Source organism: Ambystoma mexicanum, chromosome 13, assembly GCF_040938575.1.
Source record: "Ambystoma mexicanum isolate Mex_15411 chromosome 13, UKY_AmexF1_1, whole genome shotgun sequence".
NCBI lineage: Eukaryota > Metazoa > Chordata > Amphibia > Caudata > Ambystomatidae > Ambystoma > Ambystoma mexicanum.
The window spans coordinates 132,952,268-132,973,483 of record NC_090938.1 but is presented as its reverse complement, the minus strand read 5'-3'; the positions used below and the strand labels follow the sequence as shown (position 1 = coordinate 132,973,483).

At 47.1% G+C, this 21,216-nt stretch overlaps 1 protein-coding gene across 1 annotated transcript in view; it reads right to left on the bottom strand.

Moving 5' to 3' along the window:
* Positions 1-21,216, bottom strand: part of CLPS (colipase) — a 59,905-nt gene that overhangs the window by 17,039 nt on the left and 21,650 nt on the right. The window contains exon 2 of the mRNA XM_069632608.1: positions 19,292-19,414. Coding sequence (XP_069488709.1) covers positions 19,292-19,414 — 123 coding nt within the window. The remainder of the gene's footprint in view (positions 1-19,291; positions 19,415-21,216) is intronic.

Sequence of the window (21,216 nt, the reverse complement as noted above, 5' to 3'; positions counted from 1 at the left end):
CTTCATGGAAGGGCTGCCATGCAAACGCTACCGCTTTCCAGGCCATGAGCAACTACAAGATATCTATCGCGGTTCCAGAAGAAGCATGCTACACTTCAATGAAAGACACTGGACAAATCACCCCATGATGACTTTAACATGAAAACATGGACAATGATAAAGGTCTTCTTGAATGCCAGTGACCGGATACAACACATAGTGAGAGGCCCAGACAAAGGAATTAAAACAAGGAAGGAAAGCTGCAGTGCCTCAAGAGGGGAAGAAGAGAGGTGGGAGGACTGACTGAATGTTTCAAGAAACACCAGCTACCTGTATGTGGACAAAGGTTCGCAAGAGAAGTATGGGTCACAAGTGCTCCTGGCAGTTCCAGTGGAAATGGTGCAGGGAGAAAAAGATGAGTACACCAAGGAGTGGTGAGAAGTTCAAGCTGCTTACATGGATAGAAAGGTGCTTACATGGACAAAGGTTCGCAAGAGAAGTATGGGTCACAAGTGCTCCTGGCAGTTCCAGTGGAAATGGTGCAGGGAGAAAAAGATGAGTACACCAAGGAGTGGTGAGAAGTTCAAGCTGCTTACATGGATAGAAAGGTGCTTACATGGACAAAGGTTCGCAAGAGAAGTATGGGTCACAAGTGCTCCTGGCAGTTCCAGTGGAAATGGTGCAGGGAGAAAAAGATGAGTACACCAAGGAGTGGTGAGAAGTTCAAGCTGCTTACATGGATAGAAAGGTGCTTACATGGACAAAGGTTCGCAAGAGAAGTATGGGTCACAAGTGCTCCTGGCAGTTCCAGTGGAAATGGTGCAGGGAGAAAAAGATGAGTACACCAAGGAGTGGTGAGAAGTTCAAGCTGCTTACATGGATAGAAAGGTGCTTACATGGACAAAGGTTCGCAAGAGAAGTATGGGTCACAAGTGCTCCTGGCAGTTCCAGTGGAAATGGTGCAGGGAGAAAAAGATGAGTACACCAAGGAGTGGTGAGAAGTTCAAGATGCTTACATGGATAGAAAACAAGGCAGGCCCTGTCCAGGATGCCATAAAGAATAACACCATCATGTTGCCAGAATGAAGATTCAGTAAAGATTGGAGAGAAAAGAGGCCGCAGATGCATTTCGAGGTTACGTGGCTCAAGAGGCCGTAACAACATCCGCAGACCAACACTGGGCCTGAAGCTCACATGCAGGTGCCACCCAAATGGAGAAGAACAGTTCTCATAATGCCAGTGAGCACCCGGCCTTGATGGTGCCTCAGAAAGACACGGAACTGAATAGGTGTTTCCCAAATTGGACACACAGCAGAGGAAGAAGATGTGACTGAAGCTGAGCAGGGGGAAGACCAGAGAAGGAGATTACCTGGAACACAAACACACCCAGAAGGAGCTCAAGCGACCTGAGGGCGGTGGCGAAGGTGTGAGACAACAAGACACCCAGCAGTGGGAAGGGGCTTTGAGATTGTGGTCCAGGCTGATGCTGGACCAGAAGGGGGACTGTTGAGGGGGTCTCAAACTCCCCAGCATATCCCCAAGATGATGGATACCACCCACTGAGCCCCATAGACCATAACGGATGACATCACCAAAGGAATCATGAAGAGGCAACATGGCTGAACACACCCGTAAAGACATTAGCTAGGTGCAAAAGAACACACATGGACTGCTTGCTGACACTTAAAAGCAACTACCATGAACAGCCATGAAAATAAAATGGCATCCGGAAGTGCCCTGCAAGTGCTGTTGGGCTGTCCTCGCTGTGCTCGCTGTGCCTATGGTGACTTTGACTGCCTTCTGAAGCTGTTTCCTTTCATGTTCCCGAAGGCTCCTATGCGCAAGAGGAAGTTCTGGTGTCTCAGTTCACGGCAAAACACTGTCTTGTACTCTATTAACCTGAGTAAATATTAGTACACTTTGCTGACTTTCCTTGCTGTCTTACCTGCGTATTTACTTTACTGACAGCGTTTGCTGTGCTGTGTCTCGTGAGACGCGACTTGTTATAGTCTTTGCAAGTGGGAAAGTTCTGGGCGGGGAACTTACGCTACCTGCTTTTTTTTTGTCTCTCTGCAGATTCATTGCATGGGTGCCCCGCCCCCTGCTTCCCACGATCCAGCGCCTAGCATAAAATCGCGGCTGCACGCATCCGGAAGTGCCCTACAAGTGCTGTGGGGCTGTTCGGCGTGGTCGCGGGACAGCGGTTGGCATCGGTGAAGGTAGTGCAGCTTGAGACTTGGCTGACTGTGTAAGTTCTCTGACACACTTGTGCTTTGTGTGACCGTAAGTAGATATTTTAGGCACCTCATACTATATTCCTCTTCATCATAAATTGGCTTTGCTTTTCTGAATCAGGATATGGGCATCTATGAATACAATATGAGAAGAAATAAGCGTGAGATCTATACATACAAAAGGGCTGTGCCGCTGACACAGAGGCGGTCCAGGGCAGTGACGACATCCTGTCTGCCCCTCTGGTCTTCACGCCTGTTAAAGGCACCATGAGCTTGGCCTGTAAACTACCTCTTCCCCCTTCACCTCCGTCTCCCGTGGAAATGGCTGTGTTCCATCGGAATGAGTGTGGGGGTGTAGCGGATAAATCAATCCTTTTAATAGACTCGGGGGAAGTAACTAAGACCCCTGAAGATGTGTGCCAACCTCAAGAAACACCTTTTCTGGCCCAGAATGGGAATTTAAAAAACAAAGGCACATAGAGTTCTCTCAGAGGCCCGCCAAACAATACTGGGGGCATTATGTTGACTGATTTAACTATGCAGGGGTGTCTTTTAAATTTCTTCCCAAAAAAAAACAAGGATGGATCCACCTATGGCTTCACCAGCATTAAACATGTTGGAACCCCGAGAAGCAGACGTAAGAGCTCAAATGACAATTGGGGGACACCAAGGCAACCCGTTGACTACATCTGTAGGGAAGGGGAGTGACAGGGTGGGGGTGTTGGGCCAGATCTCAACAAATGCTTTGGGTCTAGGACAACCGGTAGAAAGCAGTGTTCACTTACAACCCACGCCTAACACAATTGGTCCTGAGGAGTCTGATGTGAGTTTTCAGGCAAATGGACTAGGGCGTAAACGATTCCTGCAACCCCAGTCAAATGGGGGAGTCTTGGAACCCCAAGTATGTGCCAACTCCCCTAGGGGTGAGGATCTTAAGGGAGTGGATGCAGATGTAAACTCTTCGGAGAACGGCCCGATGATGGAACAGGTCATTAGGAGGGTAATAAAGTTAATGCTGGACGGGCATGAGAATGCTCTAACAGCTAAAACGCATATAGTCCCAAAAGAAAGTTTGATGTTAAGTCCGGCACATATACTCTTGCTGCAAATGAACAATGTAAAATCCAGAAAACAAACACGATCGACACAACTCGGGACCCATTGCTTAATGGTGCACAGTATGATGCTGGTGTGAAAGAAGGAATAACTGTGCAAGCTATGGGTGACAGATTGGGGGCAGTCACTCGGGATTCCTGTCCCCGAGTAGCACAGTATGATGCTGGTGTACAAGAAGGAATAACTGTGCAAGCTATGGGTGACAGATTGGGGCCAGATACTCGGGATTCCTGTCCCCGAGTAGCACAGTATGATGCTGGTGTACAAGAAGGAATAACTGTGCAAGCTATGGGTGACAGATTGGGGCCAGATACTCGGGATTCCTGTCCCCGAGTAGCACAGTATGATGCTGGTGTACAAGAAGGAATAACTGTGCAAGCTATGGGTGACAGATTGGGGGCAGTCACTCGGGATTTCTGTCCCCGAGTAGCACAGTATGATGCTGGTGTGAAAGAAGGAATAACTGTGCAAGCTATGGGTGACAGATTGGGGCCAGATACTCGGGATTCCTGTCCCCGAGTAGCACAGTATGATGCTGGTGTACAAGAAGGAATAACTGTGCAAGCTATGGGTGACAGATTGGGGGCAGTCACTCGGGATTCCTGTCCCCGAGTAGCACAGTATGATGCTGGTGTACAACAAGGAATAACTGTGCAAGCTATGGGTGACAGATTGGGGCCAGATACTCAGGATTTCTGTCCCCGAGTAGCACAGTATGATGCTGGTGTGAAAGAAGGAATAACTGTGCAAGCTATGGGTGACAGATTGGGGGCAGTCACTCGGGATTCCTGTCCCCGAGTAGCACAGTATGATGCTGGTGTAAAAGAAGGAATAACTGTGCAAGCTATGGGTGACAGATTGGGGGCAGTCACTCGGGATTTCTGTCCCCGAGTAGCACAGTATGATGCTGGTGTAAAAGAAGGAATAACTGTGCAAGCTATGGGTGACAGATTGGGGGCAGTCACTCGGGATTTCTGTCCCCGAGTAGCACAGTATGATGCTGGTGTAAAAGAAGGAATAACTGTGCAAGCTATGGGTGACAGATTGGGGGCAGTCACTCGGGATTTCTGTCCCCTGTGCTGGTGTAAAAGAAGGAATAACTGTGCAAGCCATGGGTGACGGATTGGGGCCAGTTACTCGGGATTTCTATCCCCGTGTAGTGCAGTCAACATCTGGCCATTCTGGTGCACGGCCAGTGGCAATTCATTGTGGGCCTTTTAGCTGTGCTGAATCCCCCAGCATATTTTTGCACTACCTATTCAACAATGGAGGGCCTTCTTCGCTTAATAGACCTACTGTTCTGGCACTGTTTGGGGAAATTCCCAGCCTATCCCTCATCACTACAGGGGATATTAAGCTGGTTGATTTTGTGCACCCCATCAGATAAGATTAAGTGAGGGTTGTGTTTTATTCACACACACTTGCTGAGGCAGTCCTGAAGGAAAGCAGTACATTTCACAAGATGGACTATGATTTGGAGAGGGTGGCTATGGATAGGGGTAATACCGCACAGGAGGGTGGGTGGCCCAAGGTGGATGAGACTGCGTACCTTAATGCTAATAAAACTAGCAGTACTTTTGGCAATCCAAATCTCAGATGGTTGGCGTTAACACCGAGAGATTCCATCTCGCAACTACAGGGCTTGAAGTCTAATAGTTAGTAGCTCTACAATCTTGTCTCTTGGAAGCTGGAACTCAAAGGGAAATTAGTCCTTGAGGAGTTCTCTTGAAATTTGAGCCATACTTAAAGAGTGTACCATCATATGCTTACAGGAGACATGGTTCACATCCGATTTTATAAAGGATGGCTTTATTGTGCACTCCACATTTGCTAAACAGGGCCCTGTGTGCAGACCAGCACAAATCTCCTGATTGTAAACATCTATTAGAGTATGAAATTGGACTTTGAAAATGAGCTCACAAAGTTGGGGGATCTGATGCTGAAATACCAAGAAATATCTACAAATATGATGACAATAATTGCTGGGGATTTCAATGTCGAAATTATTTGTGACACTTCCTGTGTAACGCTCACCTGATTCTCGCAGAGGCGCCGGTCTTGACTGGGCGACTACCGTATCTTCAAAGGTGATGTGTAGCACCCGGTTGGCTCTTTGGGCTGGACCTCTGTGCACTGTATGCCTGACGTGTAGAGTAAGATGTCTGCAGATAGAAAATATGGGGTTAATGAACTGGGGTTATTGGGGTGTCCCTATCTCTTTCCTCTTCTCCTCTCCTGTAGACCCCCAAAGGTTAACGCTCTCACCTTAGGTAAGTGAATGCCGAGCTCTCCATCTGCCTCAGGGCAGGGTGCTGTAACCAGTTTCTTCACTGGATAGGTAGCGCAGGCCTCTTGACTTCAGGGGACTGCTGTCCGTCGTTTACTGCACGAACGGTAAATTTCGAGTCATTCAAATGTCTTTAAAGTCTTTAGTAATGATGTCTCTTGTTTTGCAGGGTTCCGGCGATGGCGGATGACGGGCTGAAGTGAGTTGAAGATGGAGCCCGTGTGATGAATAGAAGCGCCTGGAAGCACGTAAGTAAGCGCTTGTTGCCTGCTTCACTATGCGCTCTAACTGTCTTTTTATTTTGCAGGTACGAGTTCGGAGCGGCTGCAGGGTGCCGGAATACCCACTGGATTAGATGTGGAAAGGAGTAATGGCACGTGAGTATTAAAGTTCCCCAATGTCTTTAAACGCACCTTGTTTTGTCTTTCAGATGCGGGATGCAGCGCCAAAGCCCTCCGGAGCGTGCGAAGAGTTGGTAAACTTTTGTCTTTCAGATGCCGGAATGCAGTGTGAAGACCTCCGGAGCGCACGAAGAGTAGGTAAGCCTTTGCCTTTCAGATGCCGGAATGCTAACCTGTTCTTTCTTGTCTTTATAGGTGTTGCTGAAGACTGGATTCAGGATGGTAAGCCTTTTTCCTTAGGCCCAGGACCGGATGCAGAAGACACGATGAGCGTTCTGCTGCAGAGGTTGCAGAATAACGCAAAGCAAGATTCATCCACCGGGTGTGGTTTAAATAGCCTCCTGTAGTGCTTAGGTGTCTCCTTCCACAGCCACGCCTAAGTAAGAAAAGAGTTCCTGGTAAGAAAAGAGTTCCTGCCTTCCAGAAGAGTTCCAGTGTTCTGAATCTAGGGAGTGGCTCCAGCCCCACCCAACAGGAAAAGTAGTTCCAAACAGAAGAGGATCAGAGGCTCAACTGGCAGGCAAGTAAGCAGCATGGTCTGCTGAAGGTAAGTCCACCCAAGCATTATGAGCCCGGCGCTTCCAGCGCTGGGACTGGGCATATTTATGAGCCTGGTGCCACTGGCGCCAGGACTGGGTCCAAAAGGTCCCAATTGGGACTGGTTGGCACTCGGAACCTGGGTTAGGGATCTGCTTCCAAGGGAGTTGGGAAAACCCTGACCTTTTGGAAGCAGAGATCATGACAGTACCCCCCCTCAAGGCCCCTCCCAAACCGGGCTTCTCCGGGGGTTTTGGCTTGTCAGGAAATGTTCGGTGAAATCTTTTGATTAGGCGAGGAGCGTGGACATATTCAGCAGGTTCCCAGGATCTCTCTTGGGGGCCGTAGCCTTTCCAGTCAATTAGGTAGAATAGTTTAGATTTGGAGATCTTGGAGTCCAGAATGCTTTTGACTTCAAACTGGAGTTCTCCATCCACTAGGATAGGTTTTGGAGATTTGGTTAGTCGGGTTTGAGGTTGCACGGGTTTTAATAGAGAGACGTGGAAGACCGGATGTATCTTCATGTGCGGGGGCAAGTCCAACTTGACCGCTACTGGGTTTACTATGGTAGTGATGGAATAGGGACCAAGGTATCTTGGGTTGAATGTGCGTGGCCCTTTTAGAGATAGATATTTGGTGGATAACCAGACTTGATCCCCTACTTGATAGTGAGGGGCTTCCTTCCGATGTTGATCTGCTCCTTTCTTGTATTGTTCTTTAGCCCTTTGAAGGTGAGAAACAGCTTCCTTAAAGGCTTGGGTGATTGTAGAATGCAGGTAGTCTACTGCTGGTGTTTCAAGATCTTGGAGGGGATCCAACTCCGAGGTTCGAGGGTGACTGCCGTACAAAAGAAAAAACGGGGTTTTCCCAGTTCCCGAATGGACAGAGTTATTGTAGGCATACTCGGCTATCCAAAGGATATCTTTCCAAGTTTTCTCAGTTTGTTGCAGCATGCAGCGTAAATACTGTTCCAGAGTTTGATTGGTCCTCTCGGTTTGTCCGTCGGTCTGAGGGTGGTGACTGGTCGATAGTCTCACATCAATTTGAGCCGACCGACAGCAACTTCGCCAAAAATGAGAAATAAATTGACTACCTCGATCCGAAATTAGAACCGAAGGAAAACCGTGCAGTCGGACGATGTTTTCGAGAAATTCTCGGGCCAGAGTTGCTGCTGTTGGCAAGCCTTTGAGCGGAATGAAATGCGCCATCTTGGAGAATAAGTCCACGATTACTAGAATCGTATTGTATCCGGAGCATGGAGGTAGATCGGTGATGAAGTCCATAGAAAGCGTATGCCAAGGGCGAGGTGGGATGTCAATAGGGCGTAAGAGGCCTGCTGGTCTTTCCTTTTGACTCTTGTTTTGGGCGCATACTCCACAGGACATTATAAAGTCTCTGATATCTTTTTTCCAAGACGGCCACCAGAAGTAGCGCTTGATCTTTTCTGAGGTCTTGGCTATACCGGGATGACCTTCCATTAAAGAGTCGTGATAACAAGAGATTACTTTTTTCTGTAAATCTGTGCTGGGTAGGTATAATCGTTCTTGGAAATACAATAAGTTGTCCTTTACTGCAAAGTCCTTTCCCTGCAGATGCCAATTCTGTATGTCTGCTGGAGTTACAAGTTGCCTGGCTTTATCCTTAACTTCCTCTATGGATTCTGTGGCGATTACACCCAGAATTCTTTGTTCGGGAATGATTGGTACAGGTTTAGGGTTGACCAAGTGTTCTTCCACTCCCATCCGAGAAAGGGCATCGGCTTTACCGTTCTTTGTACCAGGTCGATAGGTAATTATGAAGTCAAACTCGGCAAAGAATAATGCCCAACGGAGTTGTCTAGAGGATTGGGCTTTTGCGGTCTTCAAATATTGCAGATTTCGGTGATCCGTAATCACAGTAACGGTGTGTCGGGCCCCCAGCAGATAATGCCGCCAAGCCTTAAAGGCAGACTTGATAGCCAGAAGTTCCTTGTCAGTAATCGTGTAATTGATTTCAGGAGGCGAGAATTTGCGGGACCAAAATGCCACGGGATGCAACTGATTGGTTACCGGGTCCTTTTGTGATAGAACTGTCCCCATGGCAAGGCTTGAAGCATCAGTTTCCACGATGTAGGGGAGTTCGGGGCGAGGGTGTTTTAAGATTGGTGCAGAGATAAATTTAGTCTTCAAATCCTGGAAAGCTTGTTCCGCCTCGGTAGACCATTCAAAACATTTGTTTTTCTTTAACAAGGCAGTGATGAGCTGGACTATTTGAGAGAATTCGGGGATAAACCTGCGGTAAAAGTTAGCGAAGCCTAACATGCTTTGCACACCTTTTACGGAGGATGGTGATGGCCATTTGAGAACTGCATCGACCTTCTTTGAATCCATACGCACTCCGCCAGGTGATAATATGAATCCCAAGAATTCAACTTCAGTCACGTTGAAAACACATTTTTCCAACTTAGCGAAAAGTTTGTGTTGACGCAATCTTTCGAGGACCATTTTCACGTGTTTCCGATGTTCAGATTCCGATGAAGAATAAACGAGGATGTCGTCAATGTAAACAACAACACATACATCTATGAGCTCTCTGAGGACATCGTTCATAAAATATTGAAAGGCGGCCGGGGCATTGCAAAGTCCGAAGGGCATGACCTGATATTCAAATAGCCCATACTTGGTGCGGAAGGCCGTCTTCCATTCATCGCCCTCTTTTACTCGTACCAAGTGGTAAGCTCCTCTAAGATCCAGCTTTGTATATATGCATGCTTTTCTGACTTGGTCCAGGAGTTCAGGGATCAAAGGTAACGGATATCTATTCTTAACGGTGATCTGGTTCAGGGAGCGATAATCGATACAAGTTCTAAGGTCTCCTTCCTTTTTTTGGAACGAAGAACAAAGCTGAAGAAGCAGGGGACTTGGAAGGACGAATAAACCCATTTGCCAGGTATTGATCCAGGTATTGTCGAAGGTGAAGGTTCTCAGGCTCGGTGAGGGCATAAATTCTACTACAAGGAGGAGTAGATCCAGGTATCAGGTCTATCTGGTAGTCATAAGACCTATGAGGAGGTAGAGAGTTAGCCTGATCCTTCCGGAAAACATCTTGGTATTCTAGGTATTCGGGAGGTAACTGGGGAGTCTCTGAAGAAATTGCGGCCAGTGCAACACCAGGTGGAGGGTGACAAGTAGAGACACATTCTGGAAACTGGACCGTTCTTGCTCGCCAATCGATCAGAGGATTGTGTTTCTCTAACCAAGGTATTCCTAGAATAATCTGAAACTGAGGGGCCTTGATCACATCGAACACGATCTTCTCATGGTGTCCATCTTGACTTACTAGCGTCACCTCTTGAGTGGTATGCGTTACTGGCCAGGAGGCTATCTCCGTACCATCCACCGTAGTAATGACGTCCTTTACAGCCTTGGGACAAAGAGTTAGATTCATCCTCAAAACCATTTCATGATCCACATAATTGCCGATGGCACCGCTGTCGACGTAAGCTTCAATTGCATGTAATCGATCCGGATTATCAGGGCTAATGAGGACCATAGGTATCACGAAATGCGAGGTCACGGAACTGGTTTTCACGCTCGGCAAGAGGACCTCTATTCTTGTCGGGCGAGGTCGTTTCCCTGCTCAGAGTTTGTAACTTTGGTAACTGCAGCTCCTACTGCCTTCTTGGCAGGTTTCACCGGACAGTCTCGAAGAAAGTGCCCTGAGTTTCCGCAATATAGGCATAATTGCAACTGTTTCCTCCTTTCCCGCTCCCTTTGTGTTAGAGGACCTTTCAGACCCCCTATTTGCATGGGTTCCCCGGAGTCTACTCCTTTGGAAGGAGTTGGCGGTTTGGAAAATACTCGAGCATCAAACTTGGAACGATCGGCCTTCCTGTTCTGCAGCCTGTGATCTATTTGAACGACCAAGTCTATATAATCCGAACAGTCTTGTGGGGGATTCACTACTTGGGCTAAAACGTCTTTGAGCTCTCCACGTAGACCTCTATAAAACAGCGTAATCCTTTTGTCCTCAGGCCATTGAGTTTCCACTATTAGTCTATTGAAAGATGCAATATAAGCCAAAAGGTCTTGATTACCCTGTCACAACGAAAGAAGCTCATTGTCCAAGGCCTGCCCCTGTGAATGTCTTGCGAACAGTTTTTCCATACTAAGCTGAAAGGCTTGAAAATCATGGAGAACCGGATCATCTTGATTAACTAGAGGGATCGACCAGTCTGCCGCATTGCCACTAAGGTACGAAAGTACAAAAGCTACTTTTGCTTGATCAGTTGGAAAGGCTGCTGGCCGGCATAAGAAGTGCAACAGGCACTGATTGATAAATACTACAAACCTCTTTGGGTCACCAGAAAATCGTTCGGGCGGAGCCAGAGGTACATTCCCAGGTAGGTTGATCTGCACTGGATTCATAGAGGATGTTGAAGGAAGATTTGCCCCTGATGCGGGTAACGGGGTCTGTCCGGCTTGTGACTGTAGCACTTGCTTAGCAAGATTGTCTGTTCTCTCCTTGGAAATAATTAGTTCCCTTCTTAGAGCATTCGTTTCCTGACGAGCTGCATGCACTTCTGCCCTTAGTTCCCCAAGTAACCGGGCTAGGGGGTCAGTATCCGAGGTTTCCATAGCGCCTGGGCGAGAGTTTTGCGGTAGGCTTTGCGTTCTGTAACGCTCACCTGATTCTCGCAGAGGCGCCGGTCTTGACTGGGCGACTACCGTATCTTCAAAGGTGATGTGTAGCACCCGGTTGGCTCTTTGGGCTGGACCTCTGTGCACTGTATGCCTGACGTGTAGAGTAAGATGTCTGCAGATAGAAAATATGGGGTTAATGAACTGGGGTTATTGGGGTGTCCCTATCTCTTTCCTCTTCTCCTCTCCTGTAGACCCCCAAAGGTTAACGCTCTCACCTTAGGTAAGTGAATGCCGAGCTCTCCATCTGCCTCAGGGCAGGGTGCTGTAACCAGTTTCTTCACTGGATAGGTAGCGCAGGCCTCTTGACTTCAGGGGACTGCTGTCCGTCGTTTACTGCACGAACGGTAGGTTTCGAGTCATTCAAATGTCTTTAAAGTCTTTAGTAATGATGTCTCTTGTTTTGCAGGGTTCCGGCGATGGCGGATGACGGGCTGAAGTGAGTTGAAGATGGAGCCCGTGTGATGAATAGAAGCGCCTGGAAGCACGTAAGTAAGCGCTTGTTGCCTGCTTCACTATGCGCTCTAACTGTCTTTTTATTTTGCAGGTACGAGTTCGGAGCAGCTGCAGGGTGCCGGAATACCCACTGGATTAGATGCGGAAAGGAGTAATGGCACGTGAGTATTAAAGTTCCCCAATGTCTTTAAACGCACCTTGTTTTGTCTTTCAGATGCGGGATGCAGCGCCGAAGGCCTCCGGAGCGTGCGAAGAGTTGGTAAACTTTAGTCTTTCAGATGCCGGAATGCAGTGTGAAGACCTCCGGAGCGCACGAAGAGTAGGTAAGCCTTTGCCTTTCAGATGCCGGAATGCTAACCTGTTCTTTCTTGTCTTTATAGGTGTTGCTGAAGACTGGATTCAGGATGGTAAGCCTTTTTCCTTAGGCCCAGGACCGGATGCAGAAGACACAATGAGCGTTCTGCTGCAGAGGTTGCAGAATAACGCAAAGCAAGATTCATCCACCGGGTGTGGTTTAAATAGCCTCCTGTAGTGCTTAGGTGTCTCCTTCCACAGCCACGCCTAAGTAAGAAAAGAGTTCCTGGTAAGAAAAGAGTTCCTGCCTTCCAGAAGAGTTCCAGTGTTCTGAATCTAGGGAGTGGCTCCAGCCCCACCCAACAGGAAAAGTAGTTCCAAACAGAAGAGGATCAGAGGCTCAACTGGCAGGCAAGTAAGCAGCATGGTCTGCTGAAGGTAAGTCCACCCAAGCATTATGAGCCCGGCGCTTCCAGCGCTGGGACTGGGCATATTTATGAGCCTGGTGCCACTGGCGCCAGGACTGGGTCCAAAAGGTCCCAATTGGGACTAGTTGGCACTCGGAACCTGGGTTATGGATCTGCTTCCAAGGGAGTTGGGAAAACCCTGACCTTTTGGAAGCAGAGATCATGACATCCTGTACCAAGAGTGACGGCACAGGGATACCCGTTTGGAGCCAGGGCAAAAAAGACTTGCATGGGCACCATTGGAGGGTCTTTTTAGATTCATGGCGCCTGATTAATGCGATGGGACTCCGGCGAAGTAAAGAGGTATACACAACATGGTTTAGAGGGGGTCAATCCAGTTCTATTGATTATATATTTCTTCCGGACTCACTTATAGGTCTGGTGAAGGAAGTTAAGTTATTGATGGTGGATTACAGTGATCATAAGATGTTTCATCTGAATTTTGAGGGGAGCTGGGGTGGGCTGGGGTTCATAGCTGCCAAGCAAATTTAGAAACTAATATGGCAAAAACCAACATTGTTTGGCATAGGGGCAACGTGGAGAAGACTAATGCGGTATTCCTAGCTGATTTTAACTCCTCTAGCCTTGGGAAAAAATACCTATTGTACACTAAAGACACCGTCTCACATAATGTTGGTAATGTAATCTCGCACTCAGCAGTGGCTTCTAAGCCAGGTTTGGGTGGGACCAAACATACCCATTGTTATGATGCGGTCATTAGAACATATAAAAACAAGAAATCCAGGGAACTAAAACTGCTGGATAAAACCGTACTTCCACTGGAAGTGAAATTATCATTAAAGAAAAAGATCAGCAATTGCTGGAAAAGCAAGATCAAGGAACGAAGAGCAATATTGTACCAGATATATGGGGAAAGTGTTCTCTGTGCACTGAAATATAATACATCCAGATCTTTCTGGGCATTGGTAAACAACAAAGCAACTCTGAATAGTGCAGGCCTCTCTACTGCTATATCTGAGCAACAGGGGATTGTGCATTTTGGTAACCTATATCAAACTGGACAGTGCAATCAGCAAACCTCCCCGACTTTGTGTGATGCTGAATGGAACACAGAGGTCCTCCAGGAGGATATTGGTAGCTTGATAGATAGGGCCTCTATGTCCAGGGCAGCGGGACCTAATGGACTGGCAAATGTAATCTTTAAGCATAATAAGCAACTGTGGACAAAGATATTGTTTGTGCTGTTTAAAGATATACTACTTACTCGTATTATACCTACCTCCTGGCGCATTTCTTATGTGGTACCTATTTATAAGAAGGGTGACCGTTCAAGTCTGCTCAATTATAGGCCTATAGACTTATTGGACGCGGGCTCTAAACATTTTTCAGGAATCATCCTAAATCACATTAATTGCTGGATAAATATGAGAGGTATCCTGTCTAAGCTCCAATTTGGGTTCTGGAAAAATGTGGGGACGGATGTGGGGGGAATCATGCTGAATGTTATGCAGGGTAAGGCATGGAAGAAAGAGGCTGTGCCGATCTATATTGCATCCATTGACTTGTCAAAGGCTTTTCACAAAGTGGATAGATCATTGCTCTGGGGAAAGCTTAAACATCTAGGTATGCCTGCGGCCCTCCTTTCTGTATTAATACATCTACACAAGGGATCTAATTTGCAGGTCCGACTTAACAACCACGGCTGTCTCCCTACATTAATTGATGCTCCGAATGGTCTGCGACAAGGGTGCATGTTTGCGCCAACCTCTTTATGTCTCAGATGCCAAAGAGGGGCTGGAAGAGGTCGCATTTGCGTCTCCGGTAGTTGAAGGAATCAAAATCTGCTGGACTGCATATGCAGATGATTTTATGCTTTTCGATCATACACCTATTGGACTACAGCGTCTGCTGTGTAGGTTTCGGGAATACACAGGCAAAAACCATTTAAGGATTAATGAAAATAAAACAGTTGTTATACGTTTACATCTATGCCCTCATGTAAAACAGTTCTCATGGTTTCTGAACCATATAACACTTGTGGTAAGGCCTAATCTGCGATATCTGGGTTATCCCATTTTTGGAAACAAGCAGAAGTCTCACTATATAGAATATCTTGATGCCAAAATCAAACCATTAATACTCTGACTAAAAAAAATCGATAGCAAATTTGGAAAGTTCTCAATTATACCTGCTTTACGTTTATACAAGCAGAAACTCCTACCACAATTTTGCTATTGACTGGAGCTGTTCCCTAGACGGTTCATGGACGAACTGCTCAAATATAAGGGCCGCTTATTAAGGACAATTTTCTTGTGTCTACCGAAGTGTACACCGCTGGCAGTATTACGCTATGAACTGGAACAAAACTCCTTGGCATCTATGATCATTTGGAAAAAACTTGCACTCCTTAGGAAACTGGTTACAACTTCCAGAGGCACTCTTTATGATCTCTTGGGCACGGGCATACGAAGCAATAACATTACCTCTGTATACATATTTGAACTCAAAGAAGAATGTACGAGCTATCTAGAAATCTTGGGCCTTTCATTGGAACTCTTAATGTTTAACCCTGCTAAGCTAAAAAAAACATTTGGAATGGTGAGACTGGGACATTACAATGAGCGCTGTTGTGGCTACACGCTTTCACAAACATATCATATCGCATTATAAAAAGCTGGGACGCGTGGAATCATATTTAGCTTTGTTCCCAGATAAATCCGTCAGGCATACTTATATGCGATTTAGGTGTAATGTTCTCCCAACAAGAGAAATTCTATTTGCTCGGAGGGTAGAGCTAGGATTGTCGCAAAGCTGCAGATTTTGACAGGAAATGGTAGGTATAGAGCCTCTCGAGCATTTGATGTTAGACTGTCCAATTCTGAGAACTAATCGGATACAGTACTTCAGTAAATTTGTTGCTTCTACTAGTTTGGTGAATTTGAATTCACTCTGGTGGAAAATGCTACATGGGAAAGACAAATCGCTACAAATGACGATAGTCAGTTTTCTGGGAAATGTATGCAAATTGGGGTTAGAAATGGAAATGAGTGTGATCAATCAGGAACAAATGAACTGTAAACAACTAAATAAGTAGAATGTTTAAATTTGGAACTCTGCCCTTATGTTTTATGTTTCATGTTTTTACGTTTTATTAATTTTATTCATTTTGTATTTTCTATTATTGCTATTGCCTAGTAGTTTTTATGTTGCATATGTCGAAGATAGTTTTGCTGTATATATGCTGCAATGAATTGTATTGATTTGCTGATGTGTTTTTAAGTTTTGTAAAGGTTATTGATAACCATAAACAAATAAATAAATAATAAATTGGAAACCACACCTGCATTGAAATGAATTGGGAAGGCTTACAACACAGGCGGAGGCCTGACACACAGATTTTCTTCAGAAACTCAAAGCAGAGGTGGCAGTACAGTTCCCATGTCCAGCCTTGCCAAGGACTCTGGGACAGTGAGTTCGAGTAAGCAGAAAAGATTAACCAGATGCAAAGACAGAAGGCTGAAATCCATCCTAAATGCAAGCAGATAAAATCACTTTTACGGTCCCAAAGCATGTGACCCATTCATGTGAGGCAGACAGAAAATGTTATTACCATCAAACTGAAGACAGAAGATGAGAAAATCTAACACAGCGTGAGGATGGAGACTGCAGTGTCCTTGCTCTGGCCTTGAGAAGTTAGAGAAGTGGTAACATTAGTGAGAAACAGGGGTTGTATACAAATTGTTTAAATGAAAATTGTCCGAATGACAATTGACCGGTGTCCGGTTAAAGTTTCGACTACAAAAGGATCGAATGCAATAGGGTTGACGCAATAGCACCGAAAACAAAAGGGTCGAATTTTTCTTTTATTATATATATTTTTGGGGGTTTCCGTATAGGTAAAAAGAAGTGGTTTTTACCACAAAAACAGGGGTTGGGGGGGGACCCCACCACAAAAAAAAAATGTACAAAAAAAAAGAAACATTTTTCAACCCTTTTGTGTTCGGTCCTTTTGATTCGACTCTTTTGAGATTCCATCCTTTTGAGTCGATCCTTTCACCTATAACCCAATTGACCTTCTGCACAATTGACTGAATTTAAATGGTCAATTGGGATATATATATGGGGGACACCCCCAGGAGCCCCCCACCCAATCCCCTTATATTATTATTACCCCAACCCAACCCATTATATATATAAAAATGACCATATGGTCAATTGTGCAGAAGGTCAATTCGGACCCCATGTAATTCGGCCAATTGTATCATTCGAACAATTGTACTCGAACAATTCAGGTAATACCGAAACAGGTGGTGCTCTGAGATCATCCACCCCACCTATCATTTCTGTTCACATAATGGTGTATTTCCAAAACTGACAAGGATTACACTGGCCTCCTGGGGGGGGGGGTGCCAGGCGGAGCCACCAGATCTGGCCAGACCAATCAGACTATGTGTCCCCTATAGGCTGTAATTCTGCCTATACTGTTCACCCAATACCATTTCGCCAAGAGCGCAGGAATGTACTTTTGGTTGTGAGGTCACAGTAGTTAAAAATCTCACTGATTACCTGAAATAAGCTGAATGCATTTGGAAGATGTAGAAATCTGTGTATGTATTCCAGCTTGTATTAATAAAGCAGCGATTTGTCACATTTCTGGACTCCTCCATTCCTTGGGCATGGGAGATTTCCCTCGAGCCGACCTCTGGATTTTAATGCTGGTTCAATTGGTCTTTAATAGAATTAAGGGCGCAGGAGATACCATAGAGAGAAGGTACTTAAAGGGAATCAAGAAGGTTGAATATGCCATGGAGTGGGGGACTTCAGATGAACCTAAGGAGGTTCGAGATAACATGAAAAGAGAGTTCTCAGAGTAAGCCAAAGAGGCAGGAGAAACCATGGAGGGAGGGGTCTCTGAAGAAAGTGAGGAGACATGAGATACCATGGAGTCAGGGGTCTCAGAGGGACTCAAAGAGGTAGGAGATACCATGGATTGAGGGGTTTCAAAGGGAATTAAGAAGGCAGGAGAAACCAGGAAGTGAGGGGCTGCAAGGAATCAAGGCAGAGGTAGAAACCATGGAGCATGGGGTTTCTAAGAAGGCAGGAGATACCATGGAGTGAGGGTCTCACAGAGACTCAAGGAAACAGGAGGAACCATGGAGTGATGGGCCGCATTGACTCAAAGAAAAGGGAGAAACCACGGAGTGAGGGGTTTTAGAGGGACTCAAAAAGGTTGACAATAGCATGAGTGGGGGCTTCAGATAAATGCAAGGAGGCACGAGATAACATGGAAAAAGAGTTCTCAGAGTAAGCCAAAGAGGCAAGAGAAGCCATGGAGTGAGGGGCCACAAGCACTCAAGGAAGAGGGAGAAACCATGCAGCGTGGGGTCACAGAAAGACATAAGGATACATGAGATACCATGGAGTGAGAGGTCTCAGAGGGATGCAAGGAGGCAAGAGATGCCATAGAGTGAGGTTCTCAGAGAGACTCAGGAGACAGGAGAAATTAGGGAGTGAGGTGTCGCAGAGGGATTCCAGGAGGCATGAGATACCATGGAGTGAGGGACTCAGATGGTCTCAAGGACTTGGGAGATACCATGGAGTGAGGGGGCACAGGGACTCAAGGAAGAGGGAGAAACCATGGAGTGTAGGGCATCAAAGGGACTGAAGGAGGCATGACAAACCATGGAGTGTGGTATCTAAGAAGGGTGTAAAGAGCCATGAGATGCCATGGAGTGAGGGGTCTCAGATGAACCCAATGAAGCAGGAGAAACCAGGGAGTCAGGAGTCTCAAAGGGACTCATGGAGGTAGGAGATACCATGGAGAGTAATCCAAAGAGGCAGGAGGAACCATAGAGGGAGGGGTCTCACATGGACTCAAGGAAAAATAAGAAACTATGAGTGACAGGACTCAAGGAAGAGGGACAAACCATGGAAAACAGGTTCTCAAAGGGACTTCAAGAGGCAAGAGATACCATGGAGGGAGGGGTCTCAGAGGCACTCGAGGAGGCAGGAGAAACTAAGCATCCCAGAGGATGGTTAGCCATCAGGGGAAGCCAGGGTGTGAGTGTCTCAGAAGGACATAAGGAAGTAGGGGAAATCTGGGAGTGAGGGGTGTCAGGGGGAATTAAGGCGCCATGAGATACCAATGAGGTGAGGGGTCTTAGAGGGCCTGAAGGAGGCAGGAGCTACCGTGGAATGAGGCGTCTCAGTCTCAAAGGGAATCGAGAAGGCAAGAAATATATTACCGATGGGGTGGTCTCAGGAAGCCTCTGAGGCAGGAGGTACTGTAGGGGGAGGTGTTGCAGGGGGCGGATGAAAGGCTGGAAATACCACGAAGGAGGAGAAACCTTAGTGCAGGGTAAGGAACCAGTTTACCCTTTAAAGAAGGAGTCTCCGGGTACATCGGGGATAGTGTGGAGTGCTGGTTCTCCTGGGAAGGCCAGGAGGCAGGCGATACCGTGGAGGAAGAGTTATTGAGGAAGATCTGGAAGGCAGCATATACCAAAGAGGACAGGGTTTTAGAGCAAATGAAGTGGGGGTGCATGCCCTATTTCATCCTCATGGGTCCATGAGTGGCATTTACCCTGCGTGCATATTTTACTTTAGAGTAACACACACACACACACACACAAGTATGAAGAGCAGCAATCACTCTTTCCAGTCCCCATATCTGTCAGAAAAAGAGTCAGTGCCATGAGCAGCTGCCATCCTCTGAAAATACACATGGCAAGATGGCCGCCCCCTTGGGCCAGGTGTTGACCAAACAGCCTTATCTGCAGGGGCTCCTGGAGTCAGTACAATGGCGGCCAAGGGCAACCTGCTAGCAGCGAGAAGATCCTTGGTGGCTATTGAAGCTGGCAATCAGAAAAAGGCTACTTACCAGAGGGGTGCACTCCTGGTTCTCTGCAGAACTTGGGGCACAGCGTGCCAAGCTTACACCACTTATTCTGTGGCAGCAGTCACTCTTGCACTGGAAGCTGCCTCCGCACAGTTCGCCATTATCCTAGAAGAAGGCAATAGAATATTATGCACTGAAAGACTAGCATCCAACCTGAATCAAACAGGGGCAAAGTCTACAGCAAACGTGGCCGTATCGCTGTCCACCTCAAACCACTCAAAAGTGGCGATGCCTGCCTGGACAGCCTTTCCCAAACAGCACTTTACAGATCATACCCGTCTCCCCTGCTGCCTCAAACAGCACTGCACAGGTCATGTCTGTCTCATCTTACACACAAACCGCTCCACTCAGACCATGCCCGGATCACTTTCACCGCAAACACCTCTATATAGACCAGACATGTCTTACCTTCCGTCCAAACAACACGAAACCTGCTATCCCTCTGTCACATTCTACCGAAACAGCACTAGACAGATCACGTGCATATAACCTACCTCAGCACTCCGCTTTATACTGGTTACGCCTGCATCGACTTCCAACCCAACCAAACCGAGTAGATAGCTCAAGCGCAAAGAACTTACCTTAGGAATGGGACCAGGGTGAGCGATTTGGGTTCCATACCCTGTTTGGGCCGACACAACCCTTCAGCCCTCCCAAGGATGATAAAGTTATTGCCATGCATCAGTAATAATGGTGTCAGTCATTATTACAGCATCTCACCTTCTTCCCCAAACTGACCCTCTACAGACCATGGCGTCTCACCTTCTTCCCCAAACTGCCCCTCTACAGACCATGGCGTCTCACCTTCTGCTCAAACAGCCCTCTAAAGACCATTTCATCTCACCTTCTTCCCCAAACGGACCCTCTACAGACCACAGCGTCTCACCTTCTGTTCAAACAGCCCTCTACAGACAGTGGCAGCTCACCTTCTTCCCCAAACAGCCCTCTACAGACCATGGTGTCTCACCTTCTGCTCAAACAGCCCTCTACAGACCATTATGTCTCACCTTCTTTCCCAAACTGACAATCTACAGACCACAGCTTCTCACCTTCTGCTCAAACAGCCCTCTACAGATCATGATGTCTCACCTTCTTCCCCAAACTGACCCTCTACAGACCATGGTGTCTCACCTTCTGCTCAAACAGCCCTCTACAGACCATTGCGTCTCACCTTCTTCCCCAAACTGGCCCTCTACCGACCATGGCGTCTCACCTTCCTCCCCAAACTGGCCCTCTACCAACCATGGTGTCTCACCTTCTTCCCCAAACTGGATCTCTACCGACCATGGCGTCTCACCTTCTTCCCCAAACTGGCCCTCTACTGACCATGGCCTCTCACCTTCTTCCCCAAACTGGCCCTCTACCGACCATGGTGTCTCACCTTCTTCCCCAAACTGGCCTTCTACCGACCATGCCGTTTCACCTTCTTACCCAAACTGGCCCTCTACCAACCATGGCGTCTCACCTTCTTCCTCAAACTGGCCCTCTACCGACCACAGCATCTCATCTTCTTCCCCAAACTGGCCCTCTACCGACCATGGCGTCTCACCTTCTTCCCCAAACTGGCCTTCTACTGACTATGGGGTTTCACTTTCTTACCCAAACTTGCCCTCTACCAACCATGGCGTTTCACCTTCTTACCCAAACTGGCCCTCTACCGACCACAGCATCTCATCTTCTTCCCCAAACTGGCCCTCTACCGACCATGGTGTCTCACCTTCTTCCCCAAACTGGCTCTCTACCGACCATAGCATCTCACCTTCTTCCCAAAACTGGCCCTCTACCGACCATGGCGTCTCACCTTCTTCCCTAAACTGGCCCTCTACCGACCATGGCGTCTCACCTTCTTCCCCAAATTGGCCCTCTACCGACCATGTCGTCTCTCCTTATTCCCCAATCTGGCCCTC